We start from the raw sequence: 17802 nt of genomic DNA, 5'->3' as shown, positions 1-17802 counted from the left end.
ATTACAGGTGTGAGCCACTGCGCCCGGCCAGTACATTTGCCTTCTTAAGTGACTAGTGGTGTAGGGATCTGAGTCTCGGATCCAGAGAAACCATGTTTTGAATCTGCTTTTTGACCCTTCTCCTCTGGGTGACCTTGCACAAAGATTTCTGGAACTCAGTTTTTGAATAAGAATATGTATCTCCAAGTGTGGGACAGAATCCTACCAGAAGATATCCATGAGTGGAGTACATGCAACACTCCCCAACGCCGGAATCATGTTCTCCATCACCATCAGCAACCTCATCCTCATCAATAAACCTGCAACACCTTGACCCTGGTGACAAAGCTCTGCATGCACATAATACTACCCAATCATCATAGCGAAATTCTAGAGAAAAAGGGGCCAGGGGTGACTTCTTTCCCCATTTTAAAAGCCCATCAACTAAGACTACAAGAGGTTTGCCCCACATCACGCAGGGGAAAGTAGAAATAATTGGATTTCAACTTGGAGCCTATAGATACCAAATCTCATGATCACTTTGTTCTGGTTTCACGTCTTCATCTCCCCTCTTGCTCCCCCTTCCACCAATCCAACTCCCACCGAGCACTATGGACTTTACCTGCTAAACACCTCCAGAGGCTTCTACCTCCTGTCATATAGGTAAATATGTGCCATGGTGATTTACTGCACAGATTGTCCCATCATTGAGGTATTAAGCCCAGCATCCATTAGCTGCCCTCCTGGGGCAGGCCAGCTCCTCTCTCACCCTGGCCACCTGCCTTCCTACCGTATCTTCACACTACAACCTCGGGGAACTTTCCAGAACATGAAGCTCATCATGCCTGCCACTGCCTAGAATCCTTCATGGCTTCTCGTTGCTCTAGGGTTAAGACCTTTGCATGACCAGCAACAGCCTCTGCAGTCTGAACCCAGAAGCCATCTCCAAACTTGTCCTGCATCATGTTCCTGGCTCTCTGTCAGATTCATCTGCACACATCTCCCGCTGGCTACCAGAAAAATGAAAAACACCCTGATGCTCCCCATCAGAGTGCAGTTGCAGGCTCATTGTGCACGCATGTGCTTGGCTGTGAGCTTGTCCCTTCCCCATGAGGAATGGCCCACGCCAGGCTGGTTAACTAACACATGGAACAGTACCCAGCACATGGTGGCTGCTCAATGTGTTCGTTGAATACTTGAATGAATGAAAGCATACACAGGTTCATGCACATTCACCTCTGCACATTGGGGCCTCTGTGCAGGCCTTGTCAGAGCTTTTCCTGCAGCCGAGAAGGACAGATTCCAACACCCAGGCCTCATCCCCAGCCCCTTGCTTCCTTACCTTCAGTCCCAGCTCCTTTCTTCTCGAAGGCAGCACACAGACGCTCGAGCACCACACTGTCACTGGAGCCCTCTACACGGACTTCCTCATCCAAGACCCAGAAAAGGCCTCTGGCATCCTGGGCACCTCCTCCAGCTGGTAAGCGGACCTGGAGGGAGACCCAGGATTCACTGACGGGCCCTGATCCCCATCAGAAGCCTGTCTTGGGCTTCTCTTCCCACTGATGGGGAATGGGAGCATCCAAGTCCCAAGTGTCAGGACTCAGAACGTGCCTACCCAAAACCATGCTCCAAATCACCCCAGACTCTCAGTGTTGAAGCTACAGCAACCTCTCATTTGCAAGCTGTCTGAATCCTGCCTCTGTGCTCACCTCCTGTGTGGCCTTGGGCAACTTACTACACTTCTCTGAGCCTTGTTTCCTCCTGTGTAATGGAGACTGAAAATACCTTCCTTGGAGGGCCATGGTGGGGATTTAACAAGGGGAACCATCTGGAAATTACACATTTCTAGATAGATACAGGCAGCTGGTCTATTTGCGCACAAACGAGAAAGGATTAATTCTGTCTGTATCATTTCCTCTAAGAAGTCCTTGTATTTTTTAAACTAAAATCTTGGGGAGGAAAAAAGCACAACAAGCACTCAAACAACATTTCAGAGAAGAAGGTGAACATGAGTCAATAGCACTGACGTAGAATTTTAAATCTAGCCACAAGCTTCAGAGACCATCTAGTCAACCCTGTAATTTTGCATATGGGAAACTGAGAGAGGCCTGAGGAGTTTAAAGGGCCTCTCTGAGGGCCCAAAAGGAGTTGGTACAACCAAAAAAAGACCACCAAGTAGTTATAGAGGAAATGCAATATGCACAGTGACCAACTGTCCTACTGTGCCTGGGACATGAAACTTTCAATGCTAAAGCTGGGAAAGTCCTATGCGAACCAGGACAGTTGGTCACCCTAACTGAGGAATCCACACCCCTCAGAGGCCCAGAGAGGCGAAGGGGCACATCCGGGGTCTCCTGGATGGAGAGTCAAAGATGCAGAGCTGGAACTGGATCCCAGGCATCCTTCACCTTGGCCTTCTTTATTGGGGCTGAAACTGATAGCCAGCCCATGTTCAGAAGGTCCTCAGAAAATAGTTGTTAAGGGTGGGCATGGTGGTGCATGCCTGTAATCCCAGCTACTCAGGAGGCTGAGGCAAGAGAATCGCTTGAATCTGGGAGGCAGAAGTTGCAATGAGCCAAGATCGTGCCACTGCACTCCAGCCTGGGTGACAGAGTGAGACTCTGTCTCAAAAAAAAAAAAAAAAAGAAGGTAGCTGTTTGCAGCCACAGGCCCTGGAGACTACCCCGCCCTTCCCAGCCAACACTGCTAAATCAGCCCTTCAGGCCCACCCTTTCCCAGGAGAGGCACAGGTGAGGAAGCACAGTGTGAAAGGAAATGAACTAGACAGATGCCAACCAGAAGAACACACTGAGAACAGCCAGCCGGGCTTACACAGGAGAGGGCTTTGCAATGATGGGTGCAGCCCACTGTGTGCCAAGAGAAAGCTTGCAAGCCATCTCTGGTCAGCAGGAGACAAGGAAGGAAGAAAAGGGCAGGGGCAGCCTGCAGTGTCAGATGGCAGGATTGATGCCACCAGCAGGGCACCTCCCGTGTGCCAAGCATCATGCCAGGTGCCTTATGTGCAGTATCTCATTGATATTCACAGCAACCCAGAGAAAGTAGCATCCCCATTCTGGAAATGAGGAAACTGAGGCTCAGAGAGGTGAAGCAACACGCCCAAGGTTACCAAGATTGGACCCAAGCATGGCAGGTTCCATGGCCCAAGTACTTTTGTACTAAAATGTGAAGAGGAGACAAAAAAAGTCAAGTGAAATTGTCACAGGCAGTTCTGAGTTGAGCAGAGACGCAGATCTGGGGTAGCAAAGTGAGTTCTAGGGATGGAGAGAGTGAAGTAAAGACTCAGCTTCCCTCAAACTAATGCCTGTCTGCCCCCGAATGAGTTCAGGGCCCTGAACCCAACATGGTCCCCTGTTCTCCAGTCCCCAAGTTCCCCAGTCTCTGCTAGGCACAGCACCTTCATTCAAACATCTGACCTTTCCAGGCCAGAGTGGCTGGTGGCCTCTGGCCGTGAGCCCTGAACTTGCTTTGGCTCAGGCCTCAGGCTCCCAGGCATGAGTCTATTCTAAGACATAGACTCAGACATAAAGGAGAGCAGCGGTTCTCAACCTGATGACGCTTAAATTTCCACTGTTCATGGCCGGGCGCGGTGGCTCACGCTTGTAATCCCAGCACTTTGGGAGGCCGAGGCGGGCAAATCACGAGATCAGGAGATCGAGACCACGGTGAAACCCCGTCTCTACTAAAAATACAAAAAAATTAGCCGGGCGTGGTGGCGGGCGCCTGTAGTCCCAGCTACTCGGAGAGGCTGAGGCAGGAGAACGGCGTGAACCCGGGAGGCGGAGCTTGCAGTGAGCCGAGATTGCGCCACAGCACTCCAGCCTGGGTGACAGAGCGAGACTCTGTCTCAAAAAAAAAAAAAAAAAAATTTTCCACTGTTCAGGCCACACTCCCAGACCAATTTACACAGAATCCGGGGGTGGGTCCCAGGCATCCACATTGCCAATGATGCCGGGGTTAGTCTAGGTGCAGACGGCATTGACAACTAGTATACTGAAGACTCAAATCCACGAGCATTTCAATATGGCCAACTGGCATCTGAGAGCCTGGGTTAGCTGGGCCCTGTGTTACCTGAGAGGGATTCTGATCCACAACAGCCACGGTGGTCCCCGGGGAGGGGTCCGGGAGGTCAAACTGCACAGGAACACCTTCCTGGAAAATAACAGGATTTAAAAGTTAGCGCTTTTAGTGAGCTGAAGGGGGACGAAAACTTCTGAAGAAGGAAAAAGCAGAGAGGACTTCCATCACCTCTTGGCCCTTTAAAAAAATCGTTTTTAAAATTTTGGCAAGATATATAGCAGAAAATTTACCATTTTAGTCATTTTAAGTATACAGTTCAGTGGTATAAGGTACATTCATGTTGTGCACCCATCACCACCAACCATCTCCAGAACTTTCTTCATCTTTCAAAACGGAATCTCTGTACCCATGAGACTTAACTCCCTATTTCCTTCTCCCCCAGCATCCTACTTTCTGTGCCTCTGATCTTGACTTTTCTAAGTAGCTTATGTAAGTGAAATCATACAGTATTTGTCCTTTTGTGTCTGACTTACATAACTTAACATAATGTCCTCAGGGTTCATCCAGCCTGTACCATTTTGTCAGAATGTGCTTCCTTTTGAAGGCTGAATAATACTTCCTAGTAAGTGCGTATCTTGTAATGTGCATATCTCATTTTGCTTGTCCATCGCCTGTCAATTGCAATCCACACAAGTTGCTTCTGCCTTTCAGCTATTGTGAATAACGCTGCAATCTAGTGCACAAATACCCGTTTGAGTCTCTGATTTCAATTCTTTTGAGTATATACCCAGACATGGAATTGCTGAATCACATGGGAATTCTATTTTTTTAGGTTTTGAGGTCCACCATTCTGTTTTCCACAGCGGCTGCACTATTTTACATTCCCACCAATACTGCACAAGGGTTCAAATTTCTCCATATCACCCCAACACTTGTTATTTTCTGATTTTTTTTTAGTAGCCATTATAGTGTGTGGGAGGTGGTGTCTCAATGTGGTTTGGATTTGCATTTCTCTTACGATTTGTGATGGTGAGCTTCTTTTTGTGTGCATTTGTAAACCTTTGGAGAAATGTCTAATTAATTTTTCCAGTTGCTAATGGGGTTGTTTGTTTATTCATCACCTTTCAGCCTTTGTGTGGGAAGAAAGACTGTAAATCAACGAACGTTCCAATGACATTCTGCTTATCATGCAGGGTGTCGGCCATCACGCTGAGAGCTTTATCAGAAACTGATAACTCAGTCCAGACTTTTAAAATATTTACTGAGAACCTAATGACTGCTAGGCTGAGTGTTCAGTGCTGGAAGTAACAAGTGTAAACTATGGGGAATAATAGTTGCCACAAAAATGTCACCAGAAGCTGGGTGCTGTGGCTCATGCCTGTAATCCAAGCACTTTGGGAGACCGAGGCAGGTGGATCACATGAGGTCAGGAATTCGAGACTAGCCTGGCCAACATGGTGAAACCCCATCTCTACTAAAAATACAAAAATTAGTCGGGTGTGGTGGCGGGCGCCTGTAATCCCAGCAACTTGGGAGGCTGAGGCAAGAGAATCGCTTGAACCCGGGAGGCAGAGGTTGCAGTGAGCCAAGATCGCTCCATTGCACTCCAGCCTGGGCGACAAGAGCAAACCTAGAACTAAAAAACAAAAAATGTTAAAAAGTCACCAGAAATGTCTAGGAAATTCTGTGGGCAAAGATGTTCATCGCAGTATTGTTTACAAAGCCTCGAACTTAGAAACTACCCTGATGTCGATAGGAGAGGGAATACAATCAGATCTAACCACTGCAAGCAGGTTTACTAAGATTTGTAAGTGGAGGGAGGTTATGTGAATAATGTAATACTGTGAGGAAAATGACAGACAACAAACTTATGTATACAGGAAGATCCAAAATCCAGAGACAACATAATAAAGGGAAAATGGTAAAAAACAACAAACAAACAAAAAAACAGAATAGTAACAGTGGTTGCCTCTGGATAGAAGGGCTAAAGGAAACTGTATCTTTAGTTTCTTTGTACTTATATGAACTTTCCAGTGTTTTAATGAAAAATGTATTACATTGATAATCAGAAATAAGTGAAATATTATGGGAAAATAAAATAGCTGTTACACTCTTTATTCTTGTTCATTAAATGTTCAAAACGGCCCCTTTGGGGAGTCTAGTAACAATGATCATAAAACAACCCCGGTTCTCTGCACTTCCCTATATCCATACTGTCTGCAGAGTGACACTGCAGTGCCTCCATCATTAAGTGGAGCCTGTTTTCCTACCCCTTGAATCCATGCTCAGCCTCAGACCTGTTGTGACTCACAGACCACAGTGGAAGTGATTCTGTGCAAGCCTCAAGTCTAGGCCTCAAGGTCCCCTGCACGCTTCTGCTTGCTCTCTTGGAACACTGCCCAGCACTATGAGGACAGCCCAGGCTAGCCTGCTGGAGGATGGGACATTTGCGGAACAGGGACAAGGTTACCCCAGACAAGGCCTGCCTAGATCCGCTCACGGCCAGCTGATCCCACACATGAGCGAGCCCCACCAAGATCATCAGAGCCATCTACCCCAACCTACACCTGAATCCGAACACAAGCCCAAGAACTATCCTGGGCCAAGAGAGCTGCCCAGGCCATCCAGACACTTGCAAGCAACAACCAAAGATTTTTTTCTAAGCCACTACATTTGGGGGTAGTTTATTATGCAGCATTATTATGGCAAATCATAACTGATACAAAAGTATTATTACCTCTGTTTTCCATGTAAAAAAATTGAGGGTCAGAGAGGGTGAGTGTCTTTCCTAAGGCCACACAGCCAATAAGCGACAGAGTTAGGATCAGACCTCAGGTTTCATCAGCGTCATCTGTTTGAGATTCATTTATGTTGGTGCTTTATTTTTATTGCCAACCAAAGAAATGACTGTAACTTCAATACCTATTATTCTATATTATTCAACTTATGAACAAATATGGCCATTTCTAATATTCTGCCAGTGGTACTTGTTGGAATAAAAGTGGTCACACCTTCAGGGAAGAAGGTGGGAGTCATATGGGGAACTGAAAATGCTCTCATTTTCACGCGGGTGATAGAGACACATGTATGTTCATTTGGGTAAATTCACTGAGCTATGTGCTTCTGGTTTATGTACTTTTCTTTGTAAATTTTATTTTATTATTATTTTTTTTTTTTATTATATATTTTTTTTGAGATGGAGTCTCTCTTTGTCACCCAGGCTGGAGTGCGGTGGCACAATCTCGGCTCACCACTACCTCCGCCTCCCAGGTTCAAGTGATTCTCCTGCCTCAGCCTCTCAAGTAGCTGGGATTACAGGTGTGCGCCACTGAGTCTGGCTAATTTTTGTACTTTTAGTAGAGATGGGGTTTTGCCATGTTGGTCAGGCTTGTCTTGAACTCCTGACCTCAGGTGATCCGCCTGCCTCGGCCTCCCAAAGCGCTGGGATTACATGCATGAGCCACCGTGCCTGGCCTTATATTTCAACTTAATCTTTCTTTTTTTTTTTATGGGAAAAGAAAGGCTGGCAGGATCATGCCTGTACATGCTTCCTGGTTCACACACAGTTTCTCTCAGGTGCCTCCTAGAAGAGGAATTGCTGGGTTTTGTGGTGCATGCAGCTTCAACTTTGTGAGACTCACCGTGCTGCACTGCAGAGGGGTGTGGAGCCCACAGCTTCCACCCACCCACAGGACTCGAACGGCATTCCCCTCTTGGGCAGATGCAGACTGACCCTTGGAGGAGCCTTCTGCTTAAGTGAAGTGGGAGAGGATGAAGCAGTCATCCCAAAGAAAGGACAGCCGTGGAAGCAAGGACTGGGGAAGCCCAAGTTCCATGATGCTTCTGGGCTGCAGGGTTCAGAAGGGCGGCAGGGGGAGGCTGGGCTGTGGAGGGAGCAACAGAGGTCTGGGAAACCAGGCCCGGGGAAAGGGCTTTGTTCTCTGGTGAACCGAACAGGGTGAGGCTGCAGGCTACCGGGGAATGAGAATCCCATCCCTTCCCATCTGACCTCACACCGCCCACAGAGCTCTGGTGAAGGCCCTGCTCCAGCCCAGGCCTACCTCTTGATGTCGCTGTAGCGTGGAGACAAAGGTCCGCTGGTAGAACAGCAGCTGCAGGCGCTCATGGGCGTAGTTGTGGCACAGCTCCTCAAAGGTGGCCGCCCGGTCCTTGCCCTGGTGCCGGGGGTTCTGGAAGCCTGGAGAGTCCACCACCATGATGGAGGCCATGGAGAGATGGTGGGAGGAGAAGGATCTAGGGACAGAAGAGAGAGGTGGAATGTCTGAGATGGCGTGGAATCTAGGAGAACACTGATCCAAGCCTCCAGCAGACCTGGTTTCAAAACCAAGCTCACCCCTTACATGCTGTGTGACCTCAGGCAAGCTACTTAACCTCTCTGAGCAGGGGTTTCCCCAACTGTTAAATAAGGATGGGGGTGAGTAGGCTTATCCCAGGGATAGCTATAAGGACTAAAGGAATTAAACTGCCTCCCACTGGCCCAAAGTAAAAAAAAAAAAAAAAATGACTAGCTTAAGGTCACCCAGAAGTTGGCTACCATGTGAAGCCTAGGCCCTCCTTTTCTTTCTTCAGAGGCCTATTAAAATCAAAAAACTATTTTATTTAATACGTCAGTTTACAAAAATCTTTCAAGCTATCACCTCCTTGAATTCTCCTGATGAATCTGTAGGGGTGGGCAGAACAGGGATTATTCACATCAAAATTCAGGACTTAAGAGACTTTGGAGCCAGTCACACGTGGGCTTCAATCCTTGCTCTGTGACAGAGGGGATGTGCATCTTGGGAGAGTTGCCCAACCTCTCTGAGCCTCAACCGTCTCAGTTAATGATGGTGACTAGCTCAGAGGGCTGTTGTGAGGGTTGGGTGTGATAAGCTTCCGTGGCTGTGAAAGCAAAGTTTGCTATGTGGTTAGTGCTCAGTAAATGCCACCTGCTCTCATCATCATGAGTATGATCAGCTAGGAGCTTTGGAGGGCCCTTAGTTGAATCTTGGTTCTTCTGTTGTTTGCCAAGGTTTTCCAACTATAAAATGGGGATAATAAGAGCAGCCACCACATAGACATGCAAGAAGATGAAGTCGGTTCATTCTTGGCAAGACAGAAACCTACTAGGTGCTTATAAACGCTGTAGTAGGTACTTTGATCATCAATAAAGCATTTCACAGATGTGGCCTCTGAGAACCCAAACCTCGAAGCAGCTGCCCTTCACTGGTGAAGGCAGTTTCCTCCGCCAGCAGTTCATTTCCCACTCCCAGTACTCCCTCTCTAAGCACGAATGATCCCCTTGGTTTCTAGATAATATGTCTGTGGGCTCAGATGGTAATTACTTCAGCAGCGTCAGAGGGAGCTGATTCTGTGTCCACGACAACTTGGAGAAACCCGGCTGCTCTGTTGCTACGCACCAGCCTCATCCCTTTAACAGGATTTCAGAAGCCTAATTATGCTTTCTGCTTTCACAGAGGAGGAAGGCAAGCCTTTGCCTAGGCTCTGGATTAGCTCTGCTGAAAAACCTGCTTAAAGGGTTTCCAAGCATGGGCTCAGTGCGTTGTGCATAACGATGGAAAACAGAGGCTCCTGGTGCCTGCAGCCCCGCAGACACACATCAGAGGCACATCCCAGCCCACTCCAAATTTCTACCATGTTGCTCCCATCCCCAGCAAGACAATTTTGAAAAATAAATGGATGAGAGTAATGTGCTGGGCTATTCAGGGGAACTGAAGGTATGAGATGAGAATGCGGCATTGTGTTTGCATCTCGGTTCTACCTCTTCAACTTTTAGCCTCCTCCTCTGTACAATGGGCCGGTGTGAGTATTCAATGATGCAAAGCAGGTTACACAATTAGTGCAATCCCTGGCCCTCAGTAGACACTCAAAAGTACTTAGGTTTTATTATTGGTATTTTTACAATCACTTTTAGGAAGAATTTGTTTTGTTTTGTTTTGAGACAGTCTCGCTCTGTCGCCCAGGCTGGAGTGTGGTGGTGCGATCTTGGCTCACTGAAACCTCTGCTTCCCAGGTTCAAGCAATTCTCCCTGCCTCAGCCTCCCGAGTAGCTGGGATTACAGGCGCCCACCACCACGCCCAGCTAATTTTTGTAATTTTTAGTAGAGACAGGTTTTCGCCATGTTGGCCAGGCTGGTCTTCAATTCCTGATCTCAGGTGATCCTCCTACTTCAGCCTCCCAAAGTACTGGGATTACAGGCATAAGCCACCACGCTTGGCCAGGAAGAGTTATTCAAATTCATTATTTCTTTTAATCCTCACAACAGTCCTTGGGGAAGAGAGCTATTGTACAGATGAGGAAAGGGAGACCAAAGAAGTGAACTGATTTACCAACCACACAGCCAGTGAGTGGCCAAGGTGGAAGTTAAACCCAGCACTGTCCACCTTAGAAACCCTCTCGCCAGCTCAAAAACTGCCACTTTGCTCAACTGCCTGGTATGTGAATTCATCTGTGCACCTGCAAGAGGCCAACTGTGTGCCTAGGAAGAGGCCTCGTTACCTGTTGATGAGTGAGACCACAGCCACAAAGAGCTCCTGGTACAAGCCTGAGGCCATCCCCTCCACACACTCCACTCCCGTCATCTTGAGCCCTGGGAAAGAGGACAGAATCAGCATTCAGCATTCTTGGTTAGGGATCTTGCCTGGGGCCAAGGACCTCACTGCAGAGCAGTAGGGACCACTCAATTTAGAAAATCCTTCTTTTCTTGCCACATTCCCCCACTGCTGAAATTATTTCCCCAGGTTCTTAGGACAAAGTCTAAGTGTCCTATCAGGACCTACAGCGTCCTATGTAACCTGCCCTACCTTCACCCCAGAGTGATCTCCTGCTCATCACTCAGGGTTCAGCCCAAATGTCACCTCCTCAGGAAAGCCTTCCTTGACTACCACCACCACCACCACTAGGCCAATTCCCAGCTCTATGTTGCTTCTAATAGCACTTCCCATAGCATAATCTTTCTAGTATAGTTATTTTATTAACCCGTGTCTCCTTCATGAGGCTGGGCGTGCCCTGAAGATAGGCGCTGTCCCTGGGTTTGTTGACCTTTAAATTGCCAGTGTCTGGCACATAGTAGACACTCAGTAAATGTTTATGATTCCCTTTTTCTGGAGAGAAATTTGACAATTTTGTATTAGAAGCCATAAAGTGTTCGTATACTGGGACCTAATAATTTCACTCCTAGGCTTTTATTCTAATGAAATATTCAGACAAATAAAGCTTCCTGGGGACACAGATTCTTCCAATTGTTGATTAAATTGGCAAAAATCACTTTTTGAAATGATTTGAGTGCCCAACAATAGAAAATGGGTTAGGTAATTTGTAGTCTACCCATACAAAGGAATGCTTAAAGTCAGGTATGAAGAATACTGAATGAGATTGGAAAAGTGCCTACCTAGAATGTTAGGAGGAATATAAAGGCTCAAAAACTATAATTACAGTTGTGGACTTGATCTTGCTCGAACACACACACACACACACACACACACGTATGTGCATCCCATTAAAATCACCAGCCTTGATTAGGGTGCATTGAACAAAGCAGAGTGAGGACTGTAGGGGGTCAGATCACAAATTCCGTCCCTTAAGTTTTAGTTCCATCTAAAAATTGAAAACAGTTTCCAAATCGGTGCGCACTAGTGCCTGGAGGAGTAATTCTGCTTGTACATTCCAGGCAGCCCACTGCAGCCCCGAAAGCATTTCCCACCCCTCCTCGGAATCCACCCCCAACCTGGGCTGTTGCTAGGCAACCCACAGCCTCCCAGCATCTCTCCTAAGCCCGAAGGTCCCCTGCCTGCTTAATGTCTACTCTTGAGACCTCAGCCTGAGAGGTTAACTCAGACTCAAAGTGGTGACTGCATCTGTCTGTGCCTGTGTGTGATGCACCCATCCTTAAGTATGTGTGTGGTGTCTGTGCCTGTGCATATGTGTGCACACGTGTGCTTGTGTCTATGCATATGTGTGTAGTTGTATGGTATGTGTATGTGTTTTATATATATATATATGTGCACATGTTTACACACACACGTGCCATGCATATCTGCGTGTGTGTAGTGTGCATGCTTGTAGTATATGTATGCCAGTGTCGGTGCCTGTGTGTTCATGTGTGTGATTCTGTGGTATCTGTGCACATGTGTGCATACACAAGTTGTGCTGTGCATATGTGTGATGTGTGCATGTGTGTATGCACACATGGTGTGTGCAAGCATGTGTGTGCATGCTTCTGTGAATGTGTGTGCATGTCAAAGAGGAGAGGTAAATCTTCAAGAAAACCACAGTTCACACCAGAGCACAGACCTGAAAGGAGACACAGAGGGCCAATGGTGTCCAAGTGACATCAGTCCTCACGCCGAACTCCCTGGAAGGTGGAAGCAGCCCCAAAGGTGCAAAGGAGCTCCAAGAGATGGGCCCCAAAATCACAGCTCATAACACTTCTACTCATTAACCCCAAACTCTGCTGTCTCAAGGACAGCTGCTCTTAGAGAGCTCCCAAAGATGCACAGAGGCTGCACACTTGGGACCCGGCAGATCACATCCTTGCAGGTACAGTACAAAGTCCTCCTGCTTTTCCCCCGCGGCAGTTCAGAGCGTCCTCATTCTTCCAGCTGCTGAGGCCAAAATCCTAGCAGCCACTGCTGGTCTCTGTCTTTCTCTTAGGGCCCATGCTATCACCTCAGCTTGTAAACTAGCCCCTGAATCTGTCCACCTCGCCCCGTCTCCACTAGCACTTCCCACCATCACCTATCACCTGGTGATTTTTGTAGGATCCCAGTGGGTCTCCCTTCTCCCACTCACTCCCCAACCTTCATCCAGGCTGAGCTTTTTAAAAGCCAAATCGTGCCATCCCCCTGCCTAAGCCACTCCACGGCTTCCCAAGGGTCTGAGAATAAAAGCCCTCGTTTATAAACCTTTAGTGAGCTGACCACACCTTGCTCTCCACCCTCATCTTCTCCCATCCCTCCACCTCGCATCAGCCATTCGGGCTTTATTTCCATCCCTCAAACAGAAAGACTAGTCTTTCCCCTACCTAGTAGGTGCTCAACAAACATGAAATCCAATGGAAATGCATTGGTCCATTGGCCCTGCCCACGGCGTCCCCTCCCCACAGTGCGGGGCTCCCTGCCAGGTTTCAGCAGCCTTCACGGCCACTGAACGGAGGTAGTTATTTGAGCATTAGCATTGACCAGGTAGAAACAATGTCCCTTTCCACCCACAATGGCTTCCCCTGCATCTAACACAGGCCTTCATAGCGTAGGCCCTTAACAAATCTTTGATAAAAAGTTAAAGCTGGTGTATCCCCAGGAGCTGGCCCAGAAGGGGGCCCGGCTCACCCACAGAGGCAGCAGCCATGTACCTGAGCTGGTTTCCTCATCCTCGAGGCCCCTTTGGCTTGGCCCAAACGTCATTTGCTGGATGATCTGTCGAAGGTGGTGCTTGAAGGTGGCCGTGTTCAGCTCCTCATACTCGCAGCCCAGGGCCTCAGCTGCGTAGTTTGCCCATTCAAACCTCATGAACTGCTTCCGACCCACTGCAAAGGGGACAAAACAGGCATGGCAGTGAGGCCCTGGGCATGGGGTGAATGAACGCCCGAGAGGACCTCAGAGAATCTCAGCACCCTCCCAATCTCCAGGCCAGCCCCCTCAGCCAGGAGCTTGGACAACTGCCCAGGCCTGGGCCCCTAGGCAATGGCCCTGGAGGAGTCAGGTTTCCCAAGAGACTCGCTATCCGACTTCCTCGCCATTTGCATTGCTTACTTTTTCAAAGCGATTAAAAATATCATGGGGAAGCACTCTGTGAAATTGGGGAATGGTTGGTAAAATTATGATTGATTCACCCACCCACGTATCCATTTACCTATCCATCCAGGCATGCACTATCCCCTGCAAGCCGCCTACCTATCCTTTCAAGTCCTCATCCAATTAAGGAAGGAGACCACTACTACTCCTGCTGCCCTCCTCCCCCCACCTTGCCTAGTTCACAAGACAGGAGGAAAGAGAAAGCAAAAAGTTAGAAAGAAACAGAAGTAAGATAAATAGCCAGACAACCTTGGCACCACCACCCGGCCCTAGGAGTTTAAAAAGTAATAGTAATAACATCAACCCCTGACCTAAACTACTTGTGTTATCTGTAAATTCCAGACGTTGTATGAGAAAGCATTGCAAAACTTTCTATTCTGTTAGCTGATGCATGTAGCCCCCAGTCATGTTTCCCAGCTTGCTCGATTTACCATGACCCTTTCAATGTGAACCCCTTAAAGTTGTAAACCTTTAAAAAGGCCAAGAAATGGCCGGGCGCGGTGGCTCACACTTGTAATCCCAGCACTTTGGGAAGCCGAGGCAGGTGGATCATGAGGTCAGAAGATCGAGACCACGGTGAAACCCCGTCTCTACTAAAAATACAAAAAAATTAGCCAGGCATGGTGGTGGGCGCCTGTAGTCCCAGCTACTCGGAGAGGCTGAGGCAGGAGAATGGCGTGAACCCGGGAGGCGGAGCTTGCAGTGAGCCGAGATTGCGCCACTGCACTCCAGCCTGGGCGACAGAGCGAGACTCCGTCTCAAAAAAAAAAAAAAAAAAAAAAAAAAAGCCAAGAATTTCTTTTTCGGGGAGCTCAGCTCTTAAGACGCAAGTCTGTCAACACTCCCGGCAGAATAAACCTCTTCCTTCTTTAATCCAGTGTCTGAGGAGTTTTGTCTGCAGCTCGTCCTGCTACATATCAAACATCCAACCATCTAACCAGCCATCTGCTTACTCTGTACATGTTGACTGAGCTCCCACCATGTGACAGGCACTGTGTCTGTCACCGAAATCAATGAGCAAGACAGACAAGGTGCCTGTCCTCATGGAGCGTATAGTCCATTCAGGGAGTGTGACAATAGACAAGTAAACAAATAGGTAAGGTCATTTTCAGCCATAAAATTATAAAGTTCCCTCTGCCCTCTGCCAAACAGAAACTAAAGCAGGGTGCTGAGATCAAGAGACTGAAGGAGTTGTTTGGTGTCTATGGTGGTCAAAGTGGGCTCTGTCTGAAGACGTGATATATTAAGTGAGCTATGAAGCATGAGAAGGAGCTACTATATAAAGAACCAGGGAAGTGCTTCAGAGGTTGAAGGAGGAGGCAGCGCAAAGGTCCTGGAGCAGAAATGAGCATGGTGTGTTAAAGGAATGCCAAGCAGGCCGGGCGCGGTGGCTCAAGCCTGTAATCCCAGCACTTTGGGAGGCCGAGGCGGGTGGATCATGAGGTCAGGAGATCGAGACCATCCTGGCTAACACGGTGAAACCCCATCTCTACTAAAAATACAAAAAATTAGCCGGGCGTGTTGGCAGGCACCTGTAGTCCCAGCTACTCAGGAGGCTGAGGCAGGAGAATGGCGTGAACCCAGGAGGTGGAGGTTGCGGTGAGCCGAGATCATGCCACTGCACTCCAGCCTGGAGGACAGAGAAAGACTCCTTCTCAAAAAAAAAAAAAAAAAAAAAAAAGGAATGCCAAGCAAACCAGTGTGGCTGGAATGTAATGGGATGGGGAGAGGAACCAGAAGGGATTAAAGAATCAATGGAGAGCCACTCTCTGGACTATTATAAGGCCATTTAAAATGAGCAACGAAGACCCTGCATACCATGGACAATGCTTACATTTGAATGCTAAGTGAAAAGCAGATTAGAAAATGATATCATTGTGTGATATCAACTGTGTGAACCATTCTAAACTGCTGTAAAAATAAAAGGGAAATATGGCTAAATATTAACCATCACAGCTAGGTAAGGGGATTTTATATTTTCCAAATTTTCTACCATGGTTGAGCACTACTTTTTTAATCCATATAAAAATAAATGACTTTGTTGTTGTTGTTGTTGTTGTTTGAGATGGAGTCTTGCTCTGTCGCCCAGGCTGGAGTGCAGTGGTGCAATCTCTGCTCACTGCAAGCTCCGCCTCCCAGGTTCACACCATTCTCCTGCCTCAGCCTCCCACGTAGCTGGGACTACAGGCGCCCACCACCACGCCCAGCTAATTTTGTTTTTGTATTTTTAGTAGAGAAGGGGTCTCACTGTGTTAGCCAGGATGGTCTCCATCTGATCTCGTGATCCGCCCACCTTGGCCTCCTAAAGTGCTGGGATTACAGGCGTGAGCCCCCACTCCCGGCCAATAAATGACTTCTTAAAACAAATAATAGTGCCATCCTTAAAACATTTTCACTAACAAACACATGAAAAAATGTTCGACATCACTAATCATCAGGGAAATGCAAATCAAAACCACAATGAAGTATCATCTCACTCCAGTAGGATGGGGTGACAAAAACCAAAAGTGCTGACAAGGATGCAAAAAAAAAAAAAGGAACTCTTAGACACTGTTGGTGGGAATGTAAACTAGTGCAGCGACTATGGAGAGCAGTGTGAACTTTCTTCAAAAAACTACAGATAGAACTACCGTATGATCCAGCAATCCTACTACTAGGCATTTATCCCAAGGAAATCAGTGCATCAAAAAGACATCTGTACCCCATGTTTACTGTAGCATTATTCACCATAGCCAGGAGAGGGAATCAACCTACATGTCCAAAACAGACAAATGGGTAAAGAAAATGTGGTATATATACACAATGGAATACTATTCAGACATAAAAAAGCATGAAGTCTTGTCATTCATGGCAACACGGATGGAACTGGAGGACGTTAAGTGAAACAAGCCAGGCACAGAAAGACAAATATCACATGTTCTTGTTCACATGTGGAAGCTAAAAAAAAAGATTTCATAAAAGTAGAAAGTAGAATAGAGCATACTAGAGGCTGGGAAGGGTTTGTGAGGAGGTAAGCGGGTAGATAGGGAGAGAGTTGTTAAAGGACACAAAATCACAGCTAGATAGGAGAAATACATTCTAGTGTTCTATAGCATTGTAGGATGACTGTAGGTAACTGTAATATATTATACAGATTCAAATAGCTAAAAGGAGGATATTGAATGCTCCTAACACAAAGAAATGATAATTGTTCAAGATGATGGATACACTACCCTGATCTGATAACTATATATGTCTAGAAACACCACTATGTACCCCACAAATATGTACACTTACTATATGTCAACTTAAAAAATAAAACTAAAAAAAATGTTCTTTCATCTCTTATTTTCCTATAAATGTGTTTCCTTCTTTGAAATAAGAATCACAGCCGCCAACAGGGATTTTTCAACCAATCAGAAAGAGATTGTGAGGGCCCAATTCTTCAAGCAGACAGCTTGAAGAACCAGTCTGGCTTATGGCAAAATTAGAAATTTGGAAAAGGACTTTATCTAGGACTTTGACCCTACCCAAGGGGGAGGTCTGGCCCCAGTCACTAAGGGCATTACAAATAGATAATTGCTTGCTGACATCCTCCTATGTGCCAATTACTCTGCACTGGTCACAAGAGCATCACTGTATTATCCTCATTTTATAGACTATGCTCATTTTACAGATGATGAAACTGAGACTCAGGTAACATGGCTAATTTTAAAAAATCCTGTCACTTTCAAAAATGATGGAGATGATGATGATGATGGTGATGATGATGATGATGATGGTGGTGATGGTGGTGATGATGGTGATGACAGTGATGATGATGGCTATAGTGGTGATGGTGGTGTGATGATGATGGTGATGGTGGTGACGGTGATGATGATGATGGTGATGGTGATGATGGTGACGATGGTGATGGTGATGATGGTGACGATGGTGGTGATGGTGATGGTGATGATGATGGTGATGATGATGGTGATGGTGATGATGGTGATG

The 17802-nt window shown here is 47.0% G+C and overlaps 1 protein-coding gene across 1 annotated transcript in view; it reads right to left on the bottom strand.

The window, feature by feature from the left end:
- The window catches only part of MYO18B (myosin XVIIIB), a 256961-nt gene that overhangs the window by 193245 nt on the left and 45914 nt on the right, over positions 1-17802 (bottom strand). Inside the window, exons 9-13 of the mRNA XM_032139582.2 lie at positions 13389-13562; positions 10538-10628; positions 8082-8274; positions 4072-4152; positions 1322-1469 (exon numbers count right to left, since the gene is read on the bottom strand). Coding sequence (XP_031995473.2) covers positions 1322-1469; positions 4072-4152; positions 8082-8274; positions 10538-10628; positions 13389-13562 — 687 coding nt within the window. The remainder of the gene's footprint in view (positions 1-1321; positions 1470-4071; positions 4153-8081; positions 8275-10537; positions 10629-13388; positions 13563-17802) is intronic.

This window comes from Hylobates moloch, unplaced genomic scaffold (genome assembly GCF_009828535.3).
Source record: "Hylobates moloch isolate HMO894 unplaced genomic scaffold, HMol_V3 SCAFFOLD_19, whole genome shotgun sequence".
NCBI lineage: Eukaryota > Metazoa > Chordata > Mammalia > Primates > Hylobatidae > Hylobates > Hylobates moloch.
Note: the sequence above shows the minus strand (reverse complement) of the source record. Positions and strands in the feature narration are given on the sequence as shown.